General features: G+C 40.1%; 1 protein-coding gene across 1 annotated transcript in view; it reads left to right on the plus strand.

Moving 5' to 3' along the window:
* The window catches only part of LOC111872517 (uncharacterized threonine-rich GPI-anchored glycoprotein PJ4664.02), a 106,078-nt gene that overhangs the window by 40,646 nt on the left and 42,242 nt on the right, over nucleotides 1-23,190 (plus strand). Inside the window, exons 4-8 of the mRNA XM_033754736.1 lie at nucleotides 11,650-11,898; nucleotides 14,093-15,331; nucleotides 16,920-17,033; nucleotides 18,550-18,645; nucleotides 22,323-22,466. Coding sequence (XP_033610627.1) covers nucleotides 11,650-11,898; nucleotides 14,093-15,331; nucleotides 16,920-17,033; nucleotides 18,550-18,645; nucleotides 22,323-22,466 — 1,842 coding nt within the window. The remainder of the gene's footprint in view (nucleotides 1-11,649; nucleotides 11,899-14,092; nucleotides 15,332-16,919; nucleotides 17,034-18,549; nucleotides 18,646-22,322; nucleotides 22,467-23,190) is intronic.

A 23,190-nucleotide genomic window follows, 5' to 3' on the forward strand; every position in this document is an offset into this window, starting at 1 on the left:
AACGTTTGTTTTACAGCCAGTATGCAGTTCCTACTGTCTTCATGCTTCAATACCAAAAGGACACAAAGAACTGAGTAACATTATCCACGTCTTCTGACTGGCAAAACAAAAAACAGGGGAAACTATTTATGGACCCAGTACTGATGTCTCACGGTAGTTGTACTGACAGTTGCAAATAGTCTTCGGACAGTTCTGGCCGTCTCCATTTGTTAAGGGCAACAATGGGTATATTGCCGCTGCTTCAAGCTAGCACAATTCACAACGAAAATCACAGCGGCGTAAAGTATACCAAATTAGCGTTCCAGATGTCGCCAAACACTTTTTTCTTTTATCCTGTTTTATTTTTACGCCAGGATCAGTTGTTTCTTAATAAAGCCGAAATAATTCTCAAATGATCAAGTGACTTGATACACACAACTGTCTGCGTAAACATAGATACTTGTTTCTGCGGTTAGGTCTGTTATGAAAAGTCTCTCTCAAGAGAGTTGTTATTCCATCCAGGCTGAAACGCTCCGGCTCTGCGAAGAATTGCAGCGAGAGTGAAGAACTTCTTGACACCAACACGACAAACTCTGGTATGAATGCCGTGTTTTCTTCTATTTCTATGCACATTATTCATTTCTCACATTCAATCTGTCGTCATATACGCATATATATGGTCGTGATCCAGGATAGTGCAGTCGGTATGGCGAAAGGCTATGGGCTGGACGACAGAGGTGTCGGAGTTCGAATCTCGGTGGGGCAAAAATATTCTTCACCTCGTCCAGGCCGGCTCTGGGGTGCACCCAGCCTCCTATCCAAGGGCACCGGTGGCTCTTTCCCCGGAAGTAAAGTAGCCGGGGCGTGAAGCTGACCACTCACCTCCAACTAGTGTCGGGGTCCAGAAAATGTGGGTCAGTACATCTACTCCCCCATACGTCTTCATGGTGTAGTGCTTAATTAGTTAAGCACAGTGTATATGGGCCATGTTGTGTGTGTTTGAGCCGCCGCGAGTGCGTGCGTTCGTCTCTCTACCATTGTACAGTGACAAGACCTGTCGTGCTGCGTACCACTCTGTCAGTAAAGTCATCAGTGCAGGAAAAATTCAGTAGCTCTCTTCCTCAATTTTCTGTAAACAAACTTGCAGACCAAACATCTTAAGTTATTTTGCACTTTCTCTTCCAAAACCTTAAAGGTGCATAACTGGTTAGGTTTTTCAGTGGAACGTCTCATGGTTTAACTTACGCTTTGCATGCCATACCTCTCCGTTCGTTTCACGTGTCTCGATTACACCACGGTCTAGGAGATACCTTGGCGAAGAAAATTAAACCAAAATATACTTAACCATTATCAGAATTGTCATCCGTAATCATGAATTGGAACGAAGAACAATTCCATTGCCTTCTGTCAACACACTGAACAGTTATATAGGCCCTGTGTAACAGAAGAATGTTGCTACCTTGACTACGTAAGCAAATTGGAACACAACTGAACGTGGGATATTGTGTTAGGTAGGATTTATTCACACTCTACTAACCGTCATGCTGGTGAAGCCATCTGAGTGTTACGTCAGACACAGGAAAAACAAATCCTCCATTCCGTTATTAAAAAAGAATAACACGATCTATGTGCTAATGTTGGTTTACCAGTGATCTTAGCGGCTTAAGAAATTGATCTATATGCACTTTAGTGTTTTTATTACTATGATGTGTACCTACATTTAGGCTCCCTTCACTTACGGAACCGCGCCTTCATCGTATTCTGCTATGCACTGTCAGTAGTCAGTAGTTTCACTCGTGTTTTGATTGCTTCACGGACCTTTGTATTTGTATTTGTATTTACTCCGTACTTATTACTTAGTTCACCTTTCGAAGACAGTGAAAGAGAACCGACTCGCCATTGCTCCTAAAATACAAATTTTGTGCAAGAGAGATTTTGTATAAAAATGCTTAGACATATTGCTAAATTTCATCCGCTTAAGATTTGTTGTGTTTATGGAATAAAAATTCACATTAAATTACATAACTTTAATATTAATGTGTTTGCAAAGCATTTTGTGTCGAATTGAAACCACCTGGAAACAATTCTCTAACATCTTCGCTACCTCCATATGTTCAGTAATGAAGCTGCGCTTAAATTGTTCTACTATTAAGACAATCAGCGGAACATGAAGAGATTGACATGAAGCAGCGTAACTGTGGATCTCTGGATGAAATGATTTGTGTCCTGAATGCACGAGTACAAAATGTAATGGAGCCATGAGATGAAAGATCTGAAGTTACACAATTTTATCTAACTATAGCAATGAATTATCGAATGTTCACACGTTACATGGGTATAATTCGTGCAGCGGTCACGAACAAGCTAACAGTCTTTTGTTTCAGTCTATTGTGTCTATTTTGTGAGTACTGATAGATAGCTTGAAGTGTAGTGTAATAAATACAGAAGATAATGTACGATTGACTATTTATGCTTGCTATTTGTGGGATATGGTGTGAGACGTCGGCCTAGATGTATCAAATTATAACATGTAAGACTGCACTGGATACAGGAGAAAGCAGGAAAGTTGACAATAGCAAAACGTAAAGTTGTCCCGCCGGTCACGGTAGCCGAGCGGTCTAAGGCATGCACTGTCTTCGCTCGCTTGGAAACCGGGATCATGAGTTCGAATCCCACTCAGGGCATGGATGTTTGTGTGCGTTTTTCTGTGTTTGTGTACAGGTAGAGGCCTTGCGACGAGCTGATTACCCGCCCAAGGTGTCCTACCGAATGTGTAAGATCTAGAAAAACCGAAGTGAGCGGAGAAGTTCATGGAGGTAGGCCTAGGCCCACTGGGGCTGTAGTGCCAAGGAAAAAAAAGTGGTCCCTGTGCTTAACTAATTAAGCACTACGCCATGAAGGCGTATGGGGGAGCGGATGTATAAATCCATATTTTCTTGACCTCGGCACTAGTTGGACATGAGTAGTCAGCTTCACGCCTCGTCCGCTTTACTCCCGCGGAAAGAGCAACCATTACCCATTGGATACGAAGTTGAGTGAACCCCAGAGCCCGCCTGGACGACACGGAGAAAAGAAAATTCTTGACCTTACCGGGACTCGAACTTCGATCTCGAAGTTAATGATAATAGTATGAAAACTTATAGGCCTTGCTATAGCTCAAGCGGTTAGTCGATGGCTTCCCACCGCGACAGCCCGGGTTCGATCCAGGGTCTGGTCAAGTGGGATTTGTGGTGGACAAAGTGGCGCTGGGGCAGGTTTTCTCCGAGTACTTCGGTTTCCCCTACCAATTTTCATTCCACCAAATTCTCCATCATAATCACCCGGGCCAGGTACAATAGGCCAATCAGGGGCCGCTGTGCCGAGTGAACCCAGTTGGACTCCACCCCCCACTAAGCGAGAAATTAAAACTTATATAAAAATTGATGAGACTTCCAAGTGAAATCTCACCTGATGTCACATTATTAATTGCATTAAATAATTCCACAGGAAAAAAAAGTATTTCTTGAGAAGTCGATATTCTCCCAGACTATCATGAAATTCTCACAATTTTATGAAACTCGAAAATTCACTGTCATGTTTTCACTGCATCTTGCGCAATGGATGGCAAGTGTCTCTAAGAGCACGTGCTAGAACTTAAGGAGAAAGTAATTTTGCTTCAGATTAACTTTCCCACGACATTAAGAAAATACTTTCATTCATGTAACATTATAGTTCTTCTAAAATAAATTATAACTGCCTAATTTATTGGGAAAGGTTCTGTTGAATCTTAGCTGCTAATGTTATTATATCAGGTTCATAATTGATCATCAGAAAAACAACCCACGCACAACCAGCATCACTTTCATCGTAAGCCTCTTTCTACAATCGGACTCCAGATAATTCATTGCAAAAGAAAAAAAAAGAACTTTCACAAGCGTATATAGAAAAAGAAATTGATGAAAACGTCACTGCAGTTCTCTCAAAATACATAATATAACTGACAGAGCGTTTCAAATTTTTGTCTTTTCATATTAAACTCCAACGTTTGTTTCATGTGCAGACCTCTCTTAATGTTTTTCATTCCATTTCTTCAGCACACTTACGTAGTTCAAGAAACTTTTCTCACCACCTTAAGAAATTTCACCCTTTCCTCGAGATGCCTGAAGCCCGACAACCTTGAGAAGACCCTCATATTTCGGAAATGACACCTGGCGAGGCTTGCAAACCTGGGTTCTTACTAATTTGATATTCACGCTCTTATTCAGTCCAGAGAAAAAATGCTTTACTTTACAACAGCTAAAATTGATGTTGATATACTCTGAACTTCTATCCACGTGTTATCTGTAGACCTCCATAAAACTTGCAGGGTCACAATTAATTCGTTCATCATCATCATCAGTAATCTGTCAGACGACGGGTCCACATTCTCTTCCAAAACAATTCCTCCACTTAATGCGATCTAGAGCTTTCTCCTTCAAATGACAGTATCCTCTTCTGTCCCCAAGGTCATCCAGCATCTTCTTACGTCTTCTTGTCACTTCTATCCGCCCCTCTATCTTTCCTTCAATAACTCCTTTTAGAAGGCAGTTTCTGCGTAAAACATGACCAATCCAATTAGCCTTCCGTTTTCTTATTTCGTGTAGGATATTCCTCTGCTCATTGTGCATAAAAGCATTTCTTGTCCCCCCCCCTCCTCAAAACAGGTTTATATCACTCAGAGTCTCGATAGATATGTGAAGTACATCCACGACTGAGCTAGTTAATAATGTTGTACCTCCTGCTTGAAAAACAATATAGAATCTTATTTAAAGGGCGTGAAATAATTAAGTTGAACTCACTTTAGTCACAACTCTCATTACAACTTCCATGTGAATCAGACCGTATTTAGCATCAAGAATTTCTGGGGAAGAACTAATCGCCTACTTTTTATATACTATACGGACCTCACAGAAAACGACACGTCCAAGAAATCTATTGTTGCAAGTGTATTCGTTGCAGCCATAACGTTTTCACCGAGCCGTTGTCTACCAACGATAGGAGGATGTACATGGAGGCACAGACGATGGGAGAGATTCACGAAGTACGGCGTTGAGATGGGCTCACGAGTCATGACATACCATATTTCATAAAGACTGGGTCAGCCATTTAAGAGTTGATAAGAGGGGATTCACAGACACAAAGACACAGACAAGATGGAGAACGCATGTTTTAGGAAAATAGACTAAAAACACTTCTTTATGAGTAAGAAATTGAAAAGTCACAGCGGAAAACAGACATATTTTGAATAATTTTGCTTCTTTGTAATTCTTGCTAAGAGCGCGGTCGTAGCAACACAAACTATTTAGATCATATTTATTTGAGAATCTGAAAATATTTGTACGGTAGCACCCCAAATATCTAACCCACATGTTGTTTTGTGTTTTGTCCATGTTGGCCATTTACAAATACTGCTTTGCATAGGATCGTAAATGAACTATTTCTTGTATATATCAAATCATAAGTCGAAATTTCATTAAATTCAGGAAAAGAGATATTTACATAACATTTTGATTATGAGATATATTGACCGATTAAGTGGCCTCCGTAGTCTAGGGGTAACGTTCCCACCTCGTGACTCAAGGTACGCGGGTTCAAACCCAGCGGAGGTCGTGGAATTTTTAAGGGCGGAAAAATTCAGGGAACATATCCCAAGGGGACCTCTGAGCGAAATTCAGGACATTTCCCGCCCAACAGTAGTCTCTAACGCCTCTGGTAGATGAGGCAAGCATCGAGATACCGCTGAGCCAGTAGAGGCCGAACTCGCTGGCTGAGACGGGACTGATGGCACGCACCAGTACCGGTAGGGAATAGAGACTGGTAGAATATCATAGGGGGACGCACAATGGACCAACAGTTGGTCTAAGTTAATGGGGAAACCCACCCTCTCCAAATACAATACAATACAATACAATACAATACAATATTGACCGATTACAAAGCATAATTTACGGGATCATAAAGTTTCTTCTTCTTAAGGGTTTGGGACACAGAAAACAGAGAAACATTGACTGGTGGTAAGTATATGAAACAAAATGCTGAAGATAATGTTCTTGTTCCTACAAAGGAGATATCTAAGAGCGTCGCAATTAGTACACATCTCTTAACATCGTTGTGACTGAATCAAGAACAACTAGACTACTTCATCAGTTTCTTGCTAATAAACAAGTCCAGGAAATTGGAGACAGAAACAGGTCTCCGCAGCCTCCGGCAGGGCAGAGAGTGGGGGGGGGGGGGGGGGGGGCGCCCGGCATGCGCTGGGCCGTTCTNGGGGGGAGGCACTCTCGCCTGCTACCGGAGTTTTTGTAACAGTTTCACCAAATTTCCTGTTGCTAGATCACTCTCTCCACACTTGGATCATCACGGCACCCTAATCCCGTACAGCTTCTCTCTCATTAGAGTCTTGTAAAATTACGGAAGGAAAGCGTTCATTGACTTGGCTGTCTGTCTCTATACGTGTACGTTCTCCATAACTTGGATCCATCATACAGTCATAACCGGATACATATCAAGCATCACGTAAGGAACTGTAGAGATGCAACTTCTCGAATTCTTAATCTCGTTACAAAATGGGGTGGCCAGCATCAAGCCCCAGCAGTTTTACCGGCACGGGAATAAACTTCGGTGCCCATTGGGTGGCAGGTTGAGTGGACCTAAGGGACAGTTTGAACGTAGTGGAGAGTATACATTGGCACGTGATATTTCTCTTGCCCCCGATCGGAATTGATTTCGTTATTATTCACTCATCTGCATTTCAGTTTTCCTGATAATATCTTTTTACAAAATATTTTAGTTCGTTTATTTCTTGTGTTCTGCTCAGTGCTACACATTGAGCTGGCTTTGGTCTTCATTTATGTGCTCTAACAACATTAGTGAACAAACAGACTTTGCTGATTGGTCAAGTCACTTTTAGTGACTTAGTGTTATTTTGCGGCACTGTCAGTAACTAGAGCACATACAGTCGACTGGGAGGGCGATAGATGATCGACAAACGAGAAAGATTCTAGAAGGTTGCTACCGTGACCTAATCGACGTACTATCCAGGCATCGGCTTGGAGGAACTGAAGAAAATATCGTAAAACAAGTTTGGATAACCGGTGCCCCAACCGAGTACCTTTGCCAATGCAAGCCTATAGAGTTAAATTATTTTTTTTTAATTCGCATAGAGGGGGGGGGGTAGTCCAGTTGGGTCCACTGGGCACGACGGCCACTGATTGGCCTACTGTACCTGCCCCGGGTGATTATGATGATGGAGAATTTGGTGGAATGAAGATTGGTAGGGGAACCGAAGTACTCAGAGAAAACCCGTCTCACCACCACTTTGTCCACCACAAATCCCACTTGACCAGAGCCGGGTTTGAGCCCGGGCCGCCGCGGTTGGAAGCCAGAGACTAACCGCTTGAGCTATGGCGCGGTCTAGCCTATAGAGTTACTGCCACTCCAGCCCGTTCGGTATACGGATTTATTGGCTGGGGTTTGATTCCCACAGATGGTGCGACCGTAGTGTGAAGGTGACCACTTATTTACTTCTACGGACGAGGTTATTAATCATGGAGCTTTACCTCCAGTCCTCAAATACTGCTGCGGGAGGAGTTAAGTTTAGATACAGGGACGACTTTGGCTTTTACGAAGATTCTCGTTGGTTCATTGTTTCGACTCGCCTCTTTCATTTGTGTCCAGCACTTTCCCACTCTCTCCTGTTGCTATATAAATTACATTATAGCACAATAAGCGAGGCAGGAGCCATTTAATGCCATTGTATTATACTACGTTAAGCACGGAAAATTGTTTAACCATATTCTTTCCTCGGAGTGAGGAATCTAGCTTTGAAAGTATCACTAAATTTATAGTTAAAACAGAATGCGGGTCTGTATATTAAGAATCATACTGTGGTTGAAGGACAGCTAAAGTTCATACATTGTGTTGCTGGCTTCGAGATGTGAGACTTTTAAAGCCACAAGTTATACTGATATGTGGTCAGTAACGGATTCAGTTATACACCTCAGAGATTAATGAACTAGAACTGAAGGTAACAATTATATCGAAAGTTTGTAAACTTTTGAGATGATAATGTATACACTTAACTGATTTAAGTCACCTCTTCCTACAGGAGAGCGAATTTGTGTTAATACTTCAAGAATGAGGCTGCATTAGATACGGCAAACTCGTTTGTCATGAGTTCTGTTTACTTTTCTTAAGTTTCAGTGTGAAAAGAGCCAATAAGCCAAATTTTGTGAATAGTCAAAATCCAAAAATCTCCAGTAATATCTATTACCGTGTTGCTCGCACCAAATTATACAGAACCCCTAAACTTCTAATGAACAATTAGAAGTTTTGATTCGAGAGTTATCATGTGTATAACGTGACATGTATTATTTGTAATGACGTGTTCACTTTTTTCTTGGTGTTGTGTCTTCAGGGGTTTGTCGTTTTCAGCACCCCCAGTAACCTAATCTCTCAGTCTTCACATTCCATTTTCATCTTCCACAATAAACTTCATACATTTTTCACTTATATGTAGGTCTCCCTCAACTTCTGATTCTTCTTATAGTGATCAGCACAACACAGTTTTCAATAATCTTTCCTGTATTCGTTCAATATGAACATATCCCATTTCAGCAGTCTCTCTGTCAGGTTTTTTCATTGCTGAAGTAACATCCATTACTTCCTGTACCCTTTCATTCTCACTCTACTTTCTCTCCTCACCTGAAGACGTGTTAAATAATTCACTTCAACAGCCCTTATTTTACTCCTTCCTATTGCAGTCAGTGGCACCTGTCAGCTTCATATAACAGAATATTTTCAACTATGCTGTGGAAAACTTATTAGGGCTTTTTTTTTTTTATAAATTAATATTTCATTCATTTATTCATCAGTAATCTGTCAGACGACAGGTCCACAGTCTCTTCCATAACAGTTCTTCCTTTTAATACAATCTCAAGCTTTCTCCTTCGATTAAAATATCCTCTTCTGTCCCCAAACTCATCCAGCATCTTCTTACGTCTTCTTCCTCGTCTTCTGGGCACTTCTATCCGCCCCTCCGGTTTGTTTTGTCTCCAAAGGAAACATCTCGCATATATGGTATCTCTGTTTTTAGAAAGAGACTATCCAGGAAAAGTGATAATGTGGTAGTTTTTCCATTTGCTTTCCACATCGCAGTACAACAGCCGTTCAAACCACTCTGGTCACGCCTGTTGCTATACGAACTTGAACAATCTCGAGTATCATTTGCTCTGTGCTTCAAGTCGCTGCTGATGACGCTGCTTCCGTCATTAGTTTTTGGTTTTTTGTGTCTCTCTTCGTCTGATGCCTACCCTTTGACCTGTCCAGCAAGGGAGGCCCTGCCAGTAGCTACGCTACCGCTGGTATAGCTCTCAGGGTCCTTGGCACACTCAAACCCCCTCACCACGATAAGGTGGAGACACCAACGAGGAGGAAATTAATATTTATGAGACAGATAATTTTATAATAAATTCGTTGTAACTTCCTCCATATGCGTGTTATAGTGTTACAGTTTATGATGATGTTTGCTAGAATGCAGACATTGATTTTAAGGTCATGGCATACCTTAAGAAGAAGCCTTGCAGCCACGAAGTTGCATAGTGACGAGCAACGAATGGGCGTGGTTCAGAACACAAACCACAGAACATTCCGGTGTATAACGGTTGCAGCCGTTGCTATGGGGATAGTGTCAAGGTAAATCTCTCCCCACCCTCCTAATCTGCAAGACAACTAGAGAAAGCGCGGGCAGCGAATTGCGTAACTGACCGCCGGTTTTTGTGGCGATCAGAAGCGAAGGAGTTGCTGGTGACGTCACAACACAAAGCCAGACTGATTTCTTGAGAGCTAGTAAAAACTGCCGTCTACGCGCCTCTCTCTCTCTCTCTTTCTGACACCAACCAACAGGTGAAGTAACCATCTAATTAGCAAATGATGTGAACCTAACCAACTACAGAAAACGAAACTAACTAATCAATAGTTCATTCACCCAACTACGGAGCTATCCACTGGATTCAGCTGGCATACAACTGACGTGTACATTAAACAGTAAATAAGGTATAAAAATTTGTGACAATGATATATTAATACAATTATTGACTTTTTGGACATCATCCGTCTTACTGTTTTTCAAATTAAAAACAACGTTTCGGAGACTGGACTTTGTCTCTGTTCTCAGGTAAAAACCTACTCAATTTGGCCCGGTCGATAGAGCTGGACGATGGACAAAGTTCCAAAAATGTAATAATAACACATGAAACAGTGGTTATAAAACACTAAATATAACAGAATTTCTGACGAGCCGCCACTGACGTTAGGAATTGCAGTCATAAATTATCGAGTACAAGGGAATTCCTGACGAGCCGCCACTGATTACAGTGAAGAGAGGTGACTGGACGATACTTTAAAAGAATCTGTTCGAATTGAATACTTCAATTCCCATTCCCATACCAAGCCGCCACTGACGTTAGGAATTGCAGTCATAAATTATCGAGTACAATGGAATCCCTGACGAGCCGCTACTGATTACCGTGAAGAGAGGTGACTGGACGATACTTTAAAAGACTCTGTTCAAATTGAATACTTCGATTCCCATTCCCATACAAGCCGCCACTGACGACGTATAACATGCAGCGAGAGGACAGAGGTGACAGGGGAATTAATTGCCGTAACGTGTGCACACTGAATGTTCTGGTGTCTGCTGCACGTCACGAAGCTCCAGCAGAGGTGACAACCGATCACAGGGGCCGCGCGGCCTAAGACATGAACTCTCTTTGTTCGCTCGAAAGCTGGTGTCTTGGGTTCGAATTTCAGTCAAGGCATGGATGTTTGTGGGTTTGTTCTGTATTTGCGTTGTTCTGCGTGTAGGTAGCGGCCTTGAGATGGGCTGATCCCCCGTCCAAGGGGTCTTACCGACTGTGTATAGGATTAAGAAACTGAAACAGCGACCAATGTCCAACAAAAGGACTGCAGAGCCATAGACAGAGAGAAATAGGTGACTTAATTTTCTACAAGTCTGTACATGTAGAATTGTTAGTGCATAATGTATGTCCGTTTGCCTTGTTTGTCTATGCTTGCAGTCAATCCTCCGATGTCATCTGAAAGATGGATTTGTTGTTTCTTAGTTTAACAGCGTCTTCTGAACTGCATAACATGTAATTGGCATCAAATGTGAACTTATTGTGAACTGAGAAGTATATGGAGGTAGATGGTGGTAATATGTTTTAGAGTACATAACCACTCGACTTCATCTTTCAAATTGACACGTTGTACGTGGACATTAGGTCTCGTAAGTTGTGGATTTATAACAATGTTAACATTAGATGTTCGATTAGGCTGTTATGTCTACTGTTATCTACAAAGGATAATAATTTTTCAGTGCAGTGGAAGGGGGAGTCAGTGGACAAGTTGGTACCGATCAGAAAACGATAGTGGTCTACTTTCTCAGCATTTATCCGGAAGGACCGAGGAAAGCTACGCAAAACTGCAGGGTTTTGTATAGGAAAAATCTTTTTATGGAGTTGGGAATATAAGTGGTTTTCAGATTTGATAGGCCAATTTTAAGGTTTCTACATCTGCCTCCAAAAATCTGACCCTTAAAATCTGCCAGAGTGCTAATTTATTCTTGTTCATATCATCACAATTTCATTGTTGCAGCGCGCAGATGTAGTGCAGGCGAGTGTGACAACACGAGGCAGTCGCAAATACAATCCAAGAGACAGACCGCTGCTGGAAGAAGAACCAGGTGCCTGGCGTCCAGAGAGAACGGAACATCGCCAACCCAGCAGACCACTGTCCCAACAGAGGGGCCGCAGCTCTGCTTCAAGCAAGGGCCCCAGTTCTGAAGCAGCGCCATCCCCAGCGAGCAGCAGGAGAAGGACTGGGAACAGGACAGCGCACATACATGTAAGTGCAGTTGTACAATCTACTGGCTCTTGCCTTAACATGCAGACGAAAGATACCTCCGAAGAATCGGTAACGATGTACCAGACTACACGGCGTAGCAGCCCAGCAGACAGTAACTTTAATATATTGTAACATGTTGCGCAACATGTTTGCTATTATACTTCCTTCTACGTCTGTGTTTCCTCGTTACTCTGTTCATCTGGAATTCTCCAGTATATAATTTGTACGCATTTCTTCCTTCTTCATGGTTCTTACCATAGCTGTCAGACTCATCTTTATGAAACATACCTTCTTAAAATTTAATTCAGATATTATAAATTGTTGAAATATTAATTACATATAGCTCCAAAATTAAAACTATGGAAATGACCACAGTTACTGCATCTTACTGCTCATAACTACTTGTGCAAGATCATCCTACAGTTCACTAACCGCTTGAGGTAGATGTTCTTCTGCTCATGTCCGCTGTCCTACATTCCAAACCGCAAGACCACACAGCAAGTTGGAGAAGTGATGAAGATCGTCGTTCAGAACATCTCTCTTAGGTAGAGGTGGAAATGGTGAAATTATCCCTGTGCTTAATTGAGCACCAAACCATGAAGATGTAAGAAAGAGTGGAGGTACATCATCATGCCTTCTGAACCTCAGCACTAGGTGGACTGAGTTGTGACACTGGCTATCCTGACTGCAGTTTCTCTTAGTTACTATCAGGCCCTCCAGGAAATGCCAGAACAGTACCACAATTAGGTCTTTACCTCTTCCTTCTGAACCTTTCCCATTCATTAATTACCTGTCTGGACAGCCATAGAGCGTACTCTTCAGCTCAACATCATTTTTCCCAAGTATATTAGTATTTCTCTTGGTTACTATCGGTCCCTCCAGGAAATGCCAGAACAGTACCACAATTAGGTCTTTACCTCTTCCTTCTGAACCTTTCCCATTCATTAATTACCTGTCTGGACAGCCATAGAGCGTACTCTTCAGCTCAACATCATTTTTCCCAAGTATATTAGTATTTGATTTCTGTGTAATCACACATAAACAGTAAAATGTCAAAAAGTTATCAGTTCTGCTATGTCTGTACTTTTATCCTTTGGTTTGTTTCCAGTACAGTTACCATGGTAGCCATTCTTCAGAAGCTGAAAGTCATTCAGTTGGTCAATAAGTTCCATACCTTATGCAACAGTGTTCATAAGAGCTCACCACTGGAATGTATTCTGATCCAGTCTACTTCTTACATATAAATCTGTTACGTAGTTCGTTTCCCAGAATGTATCAAGTTCTTGATTCTTTTATAACATCAGCTGTTTACTGTGAGGAGTTGTCAGCCTCCTTCTCAACTCCAAAGTTATAGTGCTACCCCCTGTTACCTGTACATTACTACTTACTTAATACATCTCCGGCAGTCCTCCATACCTGAAGGCCTTTTTCTCCAGCTGCAGCCTGTAGTTGTGCAATGTCATGGTAACTGAGGATGTTCTCTTAACCCTGGAGATAAAGCTATAAAAGCATTAGCAGTGTCACTGTGGCAATCACGATTAAATAAACTGGGAATATGTACTTCACATTTAACAAAAGATCTCTAAATTACATTTAAGATCACTTTCGTCATAGAGTAGTCTTACAAAAAACATAGAAGCTCTCCAAATTACAGCATAAAGTTGCTCCTCACTCCATGACGAAAATTCAGTATTCAGTATGCCTATATCTAGACAGGGTACATTTATATGAAAATCTGTGAGATCTGTATAATACGTGTATTTTGATTTAAAAAACACCACACCAAAACGATCTCCTATGTATTTTTTCTTATTCTTTTGTCACACTCTTCTAGAAGTGAAAAACCAGTATTACATACATTTTAGATTAATAATAATGTCACTTAGATCTGTGACTACAGATGGGGTTTTAGCTAATTAGATTTATTGACACCTTAGAGGTTGTAAAAACAAATAACTGTAACACTCATGCTGATTTCCACATTTTCAAACAAATACACTCTAAGACTTCTCCAGCCTGCAGTGTTTTCACTAGTCATTGCTTCGTAACAGGTCTCAACAATGGCTGTTCCTTTGAAGTGTTTTCACTAGACGTTTCCTAGTAACAGATGTTAACAATGGCCATTCCTCTGCTTCCCATGCAAAATTTAATGTCATTACTTCACGTGCATCATGAGACTGCCCACTGTCTACAGATTCCTGAACCAGAGACTGCATCCTCAGTGTTAACTTCAGTCGCACAACAACTTGTTTCTTCACGCAGAAGCTTCCAGGAAGAACACTCTGCTCCAGGAGAGGTTACTCCCCAGTCAGAGAGCCCTAGACGACATCTTGGTATTACCCCAAACTCCAGACACACTCCTGCTGACAAGAACATTGGACAAAATCGGAACAGGACACAAACCAATTCCCATAGGTCAGACGACACCTCAACAGAGTTTTCAAGGAGATCCCGAAATGGGAGGAGACACTCAACAACCTCTACAGAGACTCCTAAGAGGTCTGGCAGACGTGGTGCATCTACTGGGCGTCGTAGACAGCAGGACTCTCTGTCCAGTGGCATTACACCAGCTACTGTTCAGCATAGTACCTCGGTACAACCCGTCAGAACTGAAACATCATCACCACCACCATTAACAGAGGGTTCATCAACTGTCAAGATACCAGATGAAACAGAGATACCTCTTGAGATATCTAACACCACAACAGGGGTAACGACACAGCTAGAAGTAAAGGAAGAACTTCCAGTTGCCGATGTTCCAGAATTAGTAAGCATTAAGACAGGGGACCTGCTTGAAATCAGAAGGAAAGATGCTTCAGACAGAAGTGGCAGGAAAATTGATTCATCCCAAACAAACGTTAGTGGAAAGAGGAATAGAGGTAATAACGTCATACTGGACTCTGTAAGTTCTACAAGTTCACAACAGCCCCATAGGCAACCTTCAAGTTATATTGACGTACTTCCAAACGTACCTAAGGGTACGTTGACTTCGTCACATGATCTCCCATCTGAGATTCCAAGGAGGGGATTCACTAGAAGAACAACTACAACAGATTTTCCTCCTAAGGAATGGGAAAGGCAATCTACATCAATATCTGTAAGGCGCAAGAATGTGGTTGCTGAAGTAGATGTCCCAGTGAATGGACCAAGAAGCAGAGGACAGCCCCGAAACAGGGCCAGAGAATCAGCAGAGACAGAAAGAAGTGTGGAGGTTAGACATCAGAGGACACATCACAGGAACTCCATCACATCTGGTATAAGTAGAGTTGGCTTATCAGATGATGCGGTGCCAAGGAGCAAGCCACCAATTACAACTGGGAACTTAGGTCGCCAGACCTCATCTAGAAACAGAGATGTGACCCAGACTCCTCTGAATAGTAGAGATGGTAGCAGGAGGAGCCACTTCAGAAGAGATCAGTTTGAACTCCACAAGGTAACAAACACATTAGTTATGGTATTATTTAAGTGCATAATCTTCAAGACAGAAATAAATTATTTGGTAGCGAGGTTGGAAATACACAGAACAAGTTGAATCTTGTTCATATCTCAAGTTTCCTTAATATCCACTTAATATTTTTTTTTTACCTTGGCACTACAGCCCCAGTGGGCCTAGACCTACTTCCATGAACTCCGTTCACTTCTGTTTTTCTAGATCTTACACATACAGTAGGACTCCTTGGGGGAGTGATCAGCTCGTCGCAAGGCCTCTACCTGTAGACAAACACAGAAAAACGCACACAAACATCCATGCCCTGAGTGGGATTCGAACCCACGATCCCGGCTTCCGAGCGAGCAAAGACAGTGCATGCCTTAGACCGCTCGGCTACCGTGACCGGCCTATCCACTTAATGTTATCTCCTGAAATCACTGCTATTATCAAAGCCATCCCATACACATGATCCTGAGCTAGTTCCCTCAGACAACCAAACAGCTATATTTCCCTCCTATGACCTACATGCCCAGCACAATAAAAATGATCACTTTGAATACAATAAAGGAGAAGGATGGATTATGTTAAAATGGCTTTTAATGGAATAGACTTTAAAGATGAGAAATGGATGTGAAAAGTTCAGGGTCATGGTTTTGGTATTAGCAGTGTTGAAAATATTGGTTCTTTTACCAGAGGGTTAGTTAATTAATAAGACGAATTTTAGAAAGATAGAGTGTGAGGGAAGTAGATGGAACTGACAGGTTCTAGTAATATTAAATTCCAGGGTCTGTACTAGACAATTAATTTTATTAATATCTGACTATCTCAGGAAGAGAGAGTGTCAGGATGGGAGGTGGATGAAACTGGCTCAGGATTATGTCCAGGCTCTGTTGTAGAACTTGGTTTGTTTGTTTTGCGAGATGACACAATATTCTTAAGTGGATGTTGGCCTAATATCCCTCCATGTTATTTTAAATGTGATTGACTGAAGTTACAAATAATGACCAATAATTTCTTCTTGACGATTTTGTATATTTTCACTTATTATTCATAATAACTGGATTATTAATTTCTACAATGACACATATGCAGCATAACATGCAGTTAGGGCAAACACTACCTGTTGTATGTATAAGAACCATGAAGGGCTTGGTGGTGGGTGATGCGCAGCATCAAATGCATTAGATTAGGAATCAAATTGCTTCACATTTTGGTTGCTTCACCCTGATTTTGACTGGATAGGCTTAGGCCCCAGAGACCCTCTACTGGTTCCTTTATAAGAAGGAAATTTCCTGCTCATGCACCTCAGTGTTCCAATTTGTGGTCAGTCTGTTCACAAAGTTATAACGGTATTCTCTTTTCCTTTGTATTTTATAGCCTTCCAAAATGCTCATGGTACTAATGATGAAGTGTAGCGCCAAGTGCAGCATGGGACAAAGAAGCAAAACATAATCGCCCGTCCTGTATACAATATTGCATTATTTCAATTGTTGTAGTAGTTATTTATATAATCCTGGCATGATTGCTTAGTTGCAAACATAGCTATGTTTATTAATTATTGACTATTCACTACATTTTCTTCTGATTTCAGTCTGTTTCCAGCTCTGAGAGCCCTGAGAATACTCCACAGAGTCAATCCAGTAGAGAGGAGGAAGTGAAAAAGTTACAGAAACAAGAGATGGTGAAGCACATAAGGGACCCTGAAGTAAGCAGTGTACTGCATTAAGTGCATGTATGCCAAAATCAAGCTGAAGAGAGAGTGAATGTAGTATGAAAATGCTGGAAGATCCTTTTTCATTCAGTCAGTTTCCCTGTTACTTTATGAAAGACTAGCAGAAGGGCCTGTTCATCATATGGGTTATTTCTAAATATTTCTTATACGATTTGTATGAAATTAATGCATATGAGACTTGAGAACTGTTTGACAGAATTTCATGACATCTTATGCTGGAGAATTGTATGAAAGAATGTGAAGCCATTTAAATCACACTTGTTTAACAATGACTTGACATGAAGGCCAGCATGCATTTTCGGACACATCTGGCTAAATATTCATAAGTCTTGCAGTATTTGAGACAATTAAGCAAAGGTGATACTTTGTGTCCATTTTTTAACTTTCCAGGGCAACGATTGACAATACCTCCAGAACACAATCACCTTTGAGACAAAAAACAAAACAACAATCTGTATTAACTTTTTATTGCATTAAAATAAATTTGTTTTGTTATCTTATTTTAATGCTTGACTACAATATGGCTTTGAAGCATATATTAAACAGTTGACATGTATTTAGTTTATATGCATATTTATGACCATTAGTGCATGATGTACAGAGAACATACTTGGAAATTGTGTATTCTGGCATAGATCACACATAAAGAAAACTATCATGAAATCTACACAACTAAGAAATCCACACGGACAATACCCAGTGAAGGAACAACATATCAAAGCGAGATACAAACATTGATATATAACACAAGAAGTCACAATGCTAATACCTACCAGAATTTTATGCCTTTGCATACCATATTCAGCAGTCATTTCTGAGAAGATTTTAGACACCCAGAAGCAGCAACTCCAGCAATCCTCACAGAAGTAATATGCACCACAAAATAATTATCATCACATATATATCACATATATCATATGTATCATCACATATATTATAATATATGTGATGATACATGAGCACATTAATTCACAATGCAAGCACTGATGAACATTCTGTTGCCCAGCATAATACATTAATTAGCCAAACTTTAAATGCAGAAATACATTTCAATTTTAACTCACAATTTTTAACCAATGAATGCCACAAAATAATATAATTCTGTTGTGAAATCACGTAATTATTAACACTAGATCCCAATTTAACCACTGACCAATATGTAGTAACAACATTCAAATAAACAATGGATGTAGAACTGGTCTGACAATGGCCAGTTATGTCAAAACAAATGTAATTACTTAATTGTACATTATGTTGCGTTGGCAGAACCTCCACACTTATCAATCTTGCAGAGCTAGACATTAACATTACATCACAAACACGATACAGTCCCCAGATCCTTATTAGAATAATGTACAGCATGATATGCAGATGATCTTGCCATTAAGATACTACAAGATTTAAGAGAAGCAGTCTGCTCCTTAGATCCTACTTTTTGGTGTGGATTGTACAAGATCCTGATTATACACACAGTATAAAAATGTTCTAGGAACAAGAAATGGGAGCAGACCTGGAGGACTCATTTATTACTCGCAGCTCACACCGAGTGGTTACAGTGACAGTGTATCCCTACAGCGAGGATCAGGTGAGAGGCTGCAGTAGCGTCACTATAATGACAGCACAAGACCCTCAAGCAAGACAGTGCCCATGATATCACTCAATGTTTTCTAACGTCATGATTTGGAGTCTTCCCTGAGCAGCGTTGGTTATTTAGCATGTGAATATACTTGCTATAATTGAACTTAAGGGTTATTATGTTCACACATGCCCCTAATTTGACTCTACATTCACCAAACACAATCCAGGTTACCTGTTCTCGTTCTTCTGCCCCATGATCCATTTTAATATTATCCCCTAAGTTTTCTCTTCCCATGAGGTTTTGTAGAAACATTCTGTATACAATTTCTTTCTTCTTCATGCTATCTCAAAAATGTACACACACACATGTGCTCAGACAAATTATATTTTCAATTCTGGAGTTTTATTGTGAGGCATTTACGCATGATATAACATGCAAACACTCAGGCATTAAACTTAAAATCTCGAAGTTTCTTCTGTGTAGATGTGTTTTATATCTACACCATTGGTAAGTACATATATCAAATCTGTATACCAGTTCTGTCAGCAAATTTTACAGCATTTCAATACTGATGGAACACAACTGCATATCTAATTTCTGTTTTGAGTTCAGGCATGCATTGATGGCACAGCGACTCGTTTCTTGACATAGCAATCATAGGGAAAAGATATGAAGGTGTTAGTCTAGTGATTATGGGGGCCGCTCCACTGACACACTAAATCCAATCCACTTTTCAGGCAAAATCTTTTCCAGTAAGTCTCTTACATCATTGTTAAAATGTAAATGCACACTATTTTGCTAGAAAACCAAATCCTTGCCTATTCCTTCTTGAAGTTGTAGCAGTAACCAGTTCTATATCATGTTATGTGTCAAAACTATCTGTTCATACAGTAAAAAGAAAAACCCATAGACCTTTGTTATTGGCCATGCATAAAATATATTTATTGTTGCACTACCTCTGACATGCTACAGTGTGTTTTATGTGAGTATTCTGTTCTGAAAATTATGACACTGTGCTTGTTAACTGTCCTTGACAAATAGAAGTTGACCTTATCACTGAACACTAACTTAACCAAGATAAGTCTTCTCAGCAGATATCTTGTCAAAAATATGAAAGTGGAATGTGTAATTTTTCACCTTATAATTTGGCTGGACAGCTTTCATTAATTTAAATCTGTAACATTTCATCTAGAGATATTTCCTTGGAGTTTTTGAAATGGCTTACAATGGTAAATTTTATGTACTTGTTGCGTACCTTGTTGATTTATGTGGTTGCCTAACAAATAATTAAAGCACACTCTGAGATGTATCCCCACTCACAAATGGTTGACTGGACCTTTGCCCTTCATACAAACGTTTTACACCTTGCACAAGAGGGTAGTTTAGAAGGTGAATCCACCCCTCAGCTCTGTTGATACTGTCATTGCAGTTATTCACAAATTTGGTTCTGTTAAAACATAGGAAAATTTTAATTTCTTTTTATTACAATTCTCCTGGCAGCTAATAATTGCAACAGAAAAATAAGGTAACAGCTATCCCTGTAACAGACCGTTAAGACACATAAGGTTGTAACATGTCAATGCTCCCACATTCTCTCTAGCCAGTTGATTCGCAGATGGCAGTAAGGTTGTCAGCCTTATGCACTGGCTATGATTTACCCCTCCCCCCCCCAAGAAGATTCCTGGTACTCATTTCTGTTAGAGGCTGAGTGGACCCCAGGGCCATAGATTACAACAGCAGGAACTCACTCTAATTCAAAACTATGATGGCTATATTTTAGTATTGTAACATGTTGCGCGACTGAGAACCCCCCTCCACCCTCCNTATCAGTTGTACCCCAGTTGTAGTATCTTACCTGATTGCTTCTCCTGTGTAATACAGTACTGTTTATGATTTGACTGTGTGTGTATGTTATGTACTCACACAGGACGTAGTTACCCACAATCCATAAGAGATGGCGTTAATCATCAGCCGGTCTTTTTCGTATTTACAATATTATTTTTCTACAATTAAAAAAACATGTACATACATTGACATCCAGGATGAATAAAAGTGTGGAAATGGAATATGGGAGAAAGGAGGGTAACAGATAAAGGAAGTATGTAAGAGATGTCCCACAGAATTTTCAATAGGCCTTTATTACTAGTGTGAACTGTTAAGCTCATTATTATATACATACTCTTTTCCTTTGTCTCATCATGTCTTATACAAATAGAATCGTCACCACTTTGCTCTCAAACACTTTCATTCTGTGAGACTTCAGGATTTCACAACACTGAAACTTCGTAGTATAGTCTTCTAGGATATGATACTCTGCAGCTGGGTAGATGGGTTCAGTGTTTCAAAAGAAGATACTGCCTCCATCTTCAGGATAGAGGGTGATGGAGATGGAGATAGTTTGTTCCTTAGAAACCTGCTAGACTGCTTGATGTCATAAATTACAGTCTGGAAATCTCATTCATTGTCCTGGTCTAGCTCAAAATGAGAGATGTTATTTCTGTCACACATCTAGGAGATAATAAATTCACATCTTGTCCAGGACACAACTATCCTGACTGAGATTCTTTTGTTGCTTTTCATGGACACTCCAGTGCAAATGGTGGGATAGCACATCCGACCAGGGCCAAATGACTCTCATCCATATCCTCTCCGATTCATTATTCACTTATCACCCTAAAATTCAATGCTAATAATAGAAAAGGTACTGGCAGCACCATTAAATAAACCATAAATAAATACAAAATTAGAGTATGAAAGCTAATTTTTACAGGTCGTAAATTAGTAACGGTGAATAACTCAATTAATGTCCCATTTTAAATTTCCTTGTAATGTTAAAATATTTTTGGATCACAACAATTAAATTGATGTAAACTGTTCACTGCCCCTGCAAGTAACGGTGTATAAAATATTTAATGTGCTCTCTCCAGAATTTTAACCTAATGGTTATTCACTCCTCTTTCAAATTTAATTAGGTTGGTTTTATTTTATATTTATGTTTCAAAGGAGCTGCCCTCCAGAAATTAAATATTTTTATCCCATGTCAACTAAAGTAAATTTTGCCACTTTATTGTAACGTGCAATTTTTATTTATATATATATATATTTACATAAGGTAAGGTAAAGATAAAGCTATCTCTGTAACAGGCAGTGAAAGCCCATAGGGTTGTGAGATGTTGAGGCTCCCACATTTTCCGGATAATCGGCTCACAGGTGGCGGTAAGATTGTCAGCCTTACATGCTGGCCACGCTTTACTCCCCAGGAAATTCCAGGTACTCATTTCTTTTAGAAGCTGAGTCGACCCCAGGGCCATAATGCAGCTAGAAGGATTAGGTAAATTGAAAAAATGCACCTCATTGAGACTCAAACCTGTGACCTTCCGGTTTGTAGCCTAGTGCCTCAGCCAACTACGATACCATGTGTAGCACTTACATACTGATTATAAAGTATTAATGTTATTCTGGTATATCTAAAAAATATGTTCAGTTAGTGCAAATAACTGGTAGCTATTTAACAATTATTGAATGACGTAAATTTTCTTACAAGGTTCTTTGTTCTGTGGTCAATTTTAAGTAGATTCCTTGAGCCCCCAGGTCGTAATAATTGCCCACTTCCATTTTAAGAAGATTCCTTTAATAGTGAAGTATCATACTTCTAGTTTCTATAATGAGCTGCTGGTTTCCAGAAACTTCCAAAAGTTGGCAGTAACACTTCTAAAGGCAGAACAAATACTGCTGATAATATTATGGTAGATTCCAAGATAGTCTTCAGGAGGTCTAATGGCACTACAGATGTTAGCAAGATCAAACCAAGAATTGCCAGCCTCTTGGTGAGTGTGACCAAGCTGCAAACATTCTATCGCATTAATTATGAGATTAGCTGAGAAGTGTTTTTTTTTAGATTGTACTAATATGTGCATAGCACCTTGAAATAAAAAGAATCGCTTTCTAACATATCTCTCCCAGCACACTATTCTTAACCATCGTGCCATTAACCGTATAATGCTTCATAACCTGGCTCTTGGCTTCCCATGCTCCTATTCACAGAACAATTTCAGCTTAATGGAGCCCCAAACAAAAATCACAACCACATTAACAAAAATGGCTGGTTGGTGAGCCAATTGGGCTGGTTTGGTGAAATGGTTTCCTGTTCCCTGCTGGTGTGACTGAGTTGAGAACTGTGAATATATGGAAATGGAGAAATCATAATAAAAACATTATTTTAATTGCTGCAAACAATTCTGATCAAAGCATAATTACCTGTAATGTATGAGTGCTCAGTATAATAAATATAGAAAGCTTAAGAAGTAATGAATGGAAGGAAATAAATTCCACCATATTTTAAGAGCTAATATCCAGGCCATGGCCATGAAGTTGTATACACTGTGTTATACACACATGATCCAAAATCCTGGTATTTGTTCTCACAGCTTATGGCACTAGAGAGCTCTTATAATGTTTTATAAATCAGAAGTTCGTGAAAGGTATAAAACATCCTATGAAATTTCAGTCTTCCAAGGTGTTTTAAAAAATATCATTTCAAACTTACCTGTT

This window comes from Cryptotermes secundus, unplaced genomic scaffold (assembly GCF_002891405.2).
Source record: "Cryptotermes secundus unplaced genomic scaffold, Csec_1.0 scaffold537, whole genome shotgun sequence".
Classification (NCBI taxonomy): Eukaryota; Metazoa; Arthropoda; class Insecta; order Blattodea; family Kalotermitidae; genus Cryptotermes; species Cryptotermes secundus.